Source organism: Centroberyx gerrardi, chromosome 14 (assembly GCF_048128805.1).
Source record: "Centroberyx gerrardi isolate f3 chromosome 14, fCenGer3.hap1.cur.20231027, whole genome shotgun sequence".
NCBI lineage: Eukaryota > Metazoa > Chordata > Actinopteri > Beryciformes > Berycidae > Centroberyx > Centroberyx gerrardi.
Window position 1 is genome coordinate 10,790,436 of NC_136010.1, and position 6,684 is coordinate 10,797,119.

At 42.0% G+C, this 6,684-nt stretch overlaps 1 protein-coding gene across 1 annotated transcript; it reads right to left on the reverse strand.

The window, feature by feature from the left end:
- Positions 1-4,974: 4,974 nt before the first annotated feature.
- Positions 4,975-6,439, reverse strand: LOC144542282 (glucagon-2-like). The gene is made up of 3 exons (XM_078288009.1): positions 6,355-6,439; positions 5,554-5,706; positions 4,975-5,182 (listed from the first exon to the last, which is right to left on the reverse strand). The coding sequence occupies exons 1-3, from the start codon at positions 6,387-6,389 to the stop codon at positions 5,146-5,148; spliced, it is 225 nt and encodes a 74-aa protein (XP_078144135.1). The 5' UTR covers positions 6,390-6,439; the 3' UTR covers positions 4,975-5,145.
- Between the last annotated feature and the right edge of the window lie 245 nt (positions 6,440-6,684).

The window sequence follows — 6,684 nt, forward strand, 5'->3', positions numbered from 1 at the left end:
CAGTCACACCACTAATGCCATTTGGTGTGTTTAACACTGCCTGTACCAGAACCCCCTGTCTGTAACAATACCTGAGGTCTGTTTACAATATGAGGTCTCCGAATCAGTTTGGCTGCTGCACACTGAAACCAAATACATTCCCAATGAGAACCACAGGAGGAGTGAATAACGCCATCCAATTTACCCATGTTCATCTTGGATGTAATGTTTTAGAATGATACATTCACACTTGGAAAAAAAAAACACAAAAAACAAATATATGTACAGTGCAGGCTATGATGTAAATGGCACAATCGCTGAAAAAGAATGAACTTTTTGAGAGAAACTATAAATACTGTATTATATTCTTTTATTTTATCGGCATGCTTTGTTGTGTTTTTTTGTAAATACGGAATTTTAAAAAGTTACTACTAATAATCAAAAAATGAATAATAACAATAATATAGAATGGCTTCCAGCTATGCCCTTTGTCACATTTGTTACCTTTTGGATTTTTTGAGACACTTTTCACTTTGTTGACGGAAATTGAATGAAATATAGATATTATATAATACAAAAGATATATACATGTATACATATATGTCTATATGTATATACATTAAACAGAAGAACACTGTTTGTCACATTTGATTTATGTGCAACACGTTCAGTGGATGTCTAAAACTGGTTGGTCCAGCACCCTTCTATGTTGGGGAATAGCTCATGTGCGATGTTACTGGAGCTGCTTGCCATGGATTGTAGCCTGATCATGATGAAAGGAAATTGTTACCAGCACATTTCTCACTTACTGTCATATCTCTCACCTGCACTGAATATACAGCACACACCCACAGTCACGGACACAGACACACACAAGGACACAGACAACTGACTCTCCTCACTGCCCGCCAACTGAACCAGTGATCTGTTCCTAGAGGGAGTCAGCTGGTGTGACTGACTGCCTCGTCCACGCTGAAGACGGCTCCGAACCCCAGGGCCTTTTCCCCCCTCATACCCACACACATCAGTGCCGTTACAGTTCAACACGCATACGACAAACTTCTTGCTTCTCATCCTCACGTTTCTTTTGTTGAACGGTTTGTTTCTAGTGTTGTTCCACTCAATGGCATGTGCCTTTTTTCTGCTTTTTCTGCGAATTTGGACGACGATGCCACACTTTCAAAAAAAAAAAAAAAAAAAAATGTTTCCAAACTGTGGAGGGTGGGGGTTTGGGGGTGATAATATGGAGCACAACATTAATCAGGGACGTCAAGTCAGAAATACTGCCGGAGGATCATCCAGACACCCCACTTCATCTTGATATTCAACAGTGTGTGTGTGATGTTAACAGAAAAACAGCTAACTCAAAAATGTCCTGTTCTTAGTGCTATGTGTGTCACCCACTTGGCTTGTGAAAAAGCAGCTTGCCTTCTATATTTCTGTTCTTTCCATCTGAAATTTATTTTTGTATCAATATTTGATTATAGGACTCATTCTTTTTTAGCATGGTTTATTATGGGCGTTTTTTCTTTTCGCTGAAAAATTAAAAAGTGCTTTTCAAACTGTTGTTATCATTTGACACCGTGATAAAAGAGGATATACAGTACAATATGATGGTGTGTTGCACAACCACTTGGACTCTTAGTAAGAACATATGAAAGATTGTCTTCATTTGAGCACGAACCTTTTTATTACCAATAAAGCAGCCTTCCAGTTACACCTTGTGTGTTGGTTTCTTAACAAAATGTTCAGTTTTGAGAATACAGAAGACCTTTATTGCTCTTTTTACAACAGATTTGGTTCAGATTGATGCCAATGCCTCTAGATTTTCTGTTCTACTGTCCTTCACACACATTTCAGATTCATTGTTGCCACTTTAAATAGTGGTCTGTCACCATTTTGTGTGGATTATTTTACTTTTGTGGTGCTGTCTGAGGATGCAAGTGGATTACAGCACATCCTATGAAATGGAGCTGAGTGGCGCTGTGGTAACAGAGTCCTGCTGAAAGGCAGCCTTTCAAATGTAATGGATGTATTGAATTTGTTAAAAGCCCCATGTTAACATCCCCCTCACAGGCGGAAGATGGACTACAGCCCCATTGTATGACCCAGTCCATCTGTGCCGTGATGCTCTTGTCTGTGGTCCACCATAGAGTAAATAGCCCAGGGGTATGATATTACAATCATCACCCCATAACCTCATGTGAATAGGGCCGAGCTCGCCACGCTGGAGGATATTGATCTGTGTGTGATTCAAGAAGCAGGAGGAGGAGGAGGAGGAGAAAACCCTTTTTGGAGAGTAGATGGAATTGTATGTAAATGATGTATGGAGTTGTCCTCTCCTGCTGTCCACACACACACACACACACACACACACACAGTGCACAGATACTCTGTGAATAGATGGTACATTCTCCACGGAGCCCCTCCCTTCCCATCTCTTCCCTTCTCTCCTCCCTTTCCCTTTTTTTCACACCACAGAATTTTCTCTCCCTGGCTCTCTCTTCCAAGTCACATGGACCGCTTTCCTCTCCCAGCATCTCTCTCTCTCTCTCATCCCCCGCCTTTCCTCCGTCTCCCAGGATTTTTTGCATGATTTTTTTCTCTTTCTCTCTCTCTCTATGTTATCTATTCATCCACACAATTACGCGTTTGGGAACCAGGTCCTTATCGCCTATTGACCATCTCTCCTCCTCGCCTCTCTTCCCAGGATGGCTGTGTGAGAGTGCGGTGAGGTGGAGAGGGGAGAGGGAGTGAGAAAGGGAGGGGGGGGGGGGGGGAGGAGGAGGAGAAGAAGGGAGCGGTGGAGCACTGCAGTGCAGATAAATTAATGCAGCAGTCGAGGCTGAGTCAGCAGCACACTCCCAGTTTGGCCCAGTGCCTACATCAGCTCGCGCCCATGCACAGCAAGGGGAGACCGGCTGCCGCGCACAAAAAAAAATCACCCCAAAATAACGGAGAATCATATAGAAATGCGTCCAAATTTCACCCTAAAAAACCAGGCTCGCGACGACATTTGAGGGCGCCGCTCCGGTGGCAGCCCGTGCTGCGCGCGGCGGTGCGGAGCTGTCCTCGGTGCTGATGGCGCGAGGAGGAGCGGCCCGGACAAACTGGCTCCCTGGGGCAGTTTAGGAGGAGAACAGCGCTGGACTAAACCCAGCCGTGCAAATGTGTTTAGTGTGCGGAGGAGAGCCTTACACAGCTCGACCTAATTCGTAGACAGCCACACCTACACTCCCCTCTCCTCCCCTCTCCTCTCCTCCCCTGTCTTCCCCTCTCCTCTCCTCCCCTCCCCTCCCCTCTCCTCTCCTCTCTCTCTCCCCACCCCACCCCACCCCACCCCACCTCTCTCCTCTCCCTCTGAGGTATTCTGCCACATAGCATGTGGTTTCTCTGTGGGTAATTATACTGATTAAAGGTGTCACAACATGTTTTTTTCTTACAACAATTAGCTATTTAAGAGGGGAGCTTTGTTTAACCTACACTTCGTTTTTCATGCACATTTGCTGTGTCAGTGATACTAACAATTATCCTTTTTTTTATTACCAATAGCTTATACATCACTTACAAAGACTTTGCTTCATCAGTTTCCATACAATATGTCAGCCCTATATTGTTCATTTCCTCCATGATACTCTATTCTATTCTTATATCTTCTTCCTCCATCCTGCTGGCAAATGTCAGGCAGGCTGCGACTTTGTCAGCAGCAAAAGGGGTTTTCCTACTATCTGATCCCATTTAAACCCCTGACTAGGATCAGAGGGTTGTGTTTGTGCTGTGCTGGTGCTCCCCCCCCCCCCCCCCCCCCCACCTCCTCCTCCTCCTCCTCCTCCGGCCTCCCTCTGTCCCCGGAGAGCCAGACTGTGCGGGGAGGACGGAGCCCAGAGAGGGAGCTCTCCATCACATCAATGGCCAGCAGCCAAGAGCCCCCCCACCCCCACCCCACCACAGCTGCACCTCATGCAGTTCACATTTCTCAATGAGAAATGAGGCACACACATACCTGCCCCCCCAACACACACACACACACACACACACACACACACACTGCTCCTCTCCACCCACCTACTCTCCACCAGTCTCCTCCTGTTTTCCAAAATCTTAAAACTCTATTAGTTCTTGTGTGTTTTCTGCATGCCTCATTGCATAACCTTATTGTGCAATAATGTAAATTTGTGTTATCACAGTGCGTGCTATTAGTATGTATACGGTTTTCATTGCAGAAGGAAGCAAAACAGATGCCTTTACACCCACACACTGGGTTTTGGGTGGGTTTTTGTGGTTTTTTTTGGTTTCCCAAATCAGCATGCCTGTGCTGAGCTGTGTTGGCTGCCTGCTTTTCATTTCTTTCATTTACTAAACAACAGCACCCACTACTGGTCAGCTCCATGTATGAAATGTGGGCATTTATTTATCAGAGTACAGAATCACCAGATCTTACCTAATCCTATTTTGTGATATGATGATCATGCTCACTCAACAGTCAGCAAAAGGGCACATGATATATATATTTATAACATGAACATTTGAATAGCATTCAGAGTACCTATCATCAATCTCAAATGCAATACACAAACATTCTCACTTTGCAGGATTTTATTCTAAAATATGAAATATCTGAAAATATAACATTTGACATTTGTGTGCATCAAAACATCAAAGGCATGAATGTGAATAAAAGTGAAGATGGTCTCTTTGTTGAGAATTCAGAAAAGACAAAAAGCCCTAATTTATTATTTCAGGTAATTTTCTTCATCACGCATCTTCTTTTATATGCATGTCACTTGGAAAATAAAAAGAAGCTGCCAAAACCAAGCCTGCATACTGTGTAAAAAAAAGGTGTATAAAGGTTTGAGCATGAAAAATCAAAGATATTTGAAATGTTAAAAAAAGCAAGCCTGTATATGAATTTCTGAGCCTTGCCATCTTGAAATAATCTTGACAAATAACAAGCAAGATTAGATAGGGGCTTGAATATTTTGATTATTTTGCATCACTTGCACACATTTATTGTGGAAATAGCAAAATATAGCTTCGATCTGAGAATACATCATAATAATAAACTAATGGATTACTGTTTTCTATTTTGCTACTAAGAAATCCTCTTCTTTTATGATGCCGGATGATGTAACGGACTGATGAGGCATCTATGTTTTCTGTGCTGTCTTATACTTCTCCCATTTGGAGCAGGTCTTCATCACATCTGCAGGTCAAACATAAGGAGTTCAAGTCAAAACACTAAGATGCATCCCATTGCAAAACATTAAAGTTAAGCACATATTTGTCCATGTGATCATTTTTTCATTTGTTAAAAAAAATTACAGATTTTCGACTATTGATAACCTAAGTGGGAATATTTGTCCCATTAGAAAACAACTTCACTGTAGGAACTATTTGACAGAATTGGAGAGGATCAATTTTCAGTTTCCATAGATGAACTTGTCTGCAATCTACAGTAAAACACATCATTTTCTGTGTCCCCCTCTATGGTCCCATCACATCATCCCTTGTATTATACTGAGGCTGTTTCCTTTGCAGAAGCAGCTTTGTAGTGAATCCTTCTTTTCAACTCACCCCACTCGCTTGGTGCTGGCCAGCCACTCCACAAAGTCTTTAGCCTTGATCTTATCCAGGTAGTGGGTGAAGTCGCTGGTAAATGTTCCATCTGAGTGCCGTTTGAAGTTTTTGACGATGTCCTGCCCTTTTTCCATCTCATATGTAAGCCATCTGAGAGAAACGGGGTCGAAGAGTGAATGTCATTAATTTACATCAAATGGAAGTGGTTAGGGTTATGTCACTGTAAACCAAGCATTTTAACAAACAAAAAGCTTACTTGTAAATTTTCCTTGTAAATATATGATAACATACATATTTTTCAGATGAAAACTAAAGGCAATGGACTTGACGAGACTGAAATTATTTTGGATTTTTGTCAGCAAAAATGTGACTTTACAAAGACTAAACTTGTTCTTTTACGTTAAATCATATTGAGCCTTTCATGTTTTCCCTCCCTTTCATTCAATCCCAGTTCTCACACTCATCATGCACATCCTTCCCTCGTGATATTTTCTGAAAATTATTTGTACATTTTTAGCAGGTATATTCCGGTCACTATGGGTGTGTCCAAAAAGAAACAAAAGTTTTGACTGAAATAGATGCAAAATAGAGGAGTTAAATGCCCAGAGATTTTGCCCACAAATAGATAATAATGGAAATTAAAAATGGATTAAAGGACTAAAATGTGACCAAAACAAACACTAACAAACTGCAAATAAAATCAAAAATTGCTGCCAAACTTGACACTGATGCTGTTCTAATTGCCAGTATTGCAAATATGGCATCCAATAAGAAAAGAATATGAGAGTCAACAGGTACCTTGCCTGTCTGGTTTTATCCACAACCATCTGCATACTGCCGGGACAGAGCAACAAGACCAGCAGCCACCACACAGGGAGGGACATCCTGCGGTCACCTAGTCAGAACACAAACACATTGAACTGTTACTAAATTAGCTAAAAAAACACATTGTATCTCTAAAGAAAGGGTAAAGTCTAGGTCTGAATGAACAAACGTACCTTGGGGAGCTTTGACACTTGTCGAATGAAGCGCTCTGCTCGCCTCTGTAGAGCACATGAAGTGTAAAATTAGAGAAGCGAAGGAGAACACCTGGAAGATACCTTGGGAATGAACTATACTGCAAAAAAA

What these genes read in the sequence shown, in the direction of transcription:
- LOC144542282 (XM_078288009.1), bottom strand. Translation starts at nt 6,389, where the DNA reads ATGCAGATGGTTGTGGATAAAACCAGACAGGCAAG. An exon ending in GATAAAACCAGACAGGCAAG is followed by an intron (nt 5,707 to 6,354) that starts GTACCTGTTGAC and finishes CGTTTCTCTCAG; the next exon opens with ATGGCTTACATATGAGATGG. An exon ending in GCCAGCACCAAGCGAGTGGG is followed by an intron (nt 5,183 to 5,553) that starts GTGAGTTGAAAA and finishes TTTGACCTGCAG; the next exon opens with ATGTGATGAAGACCTGCTCC.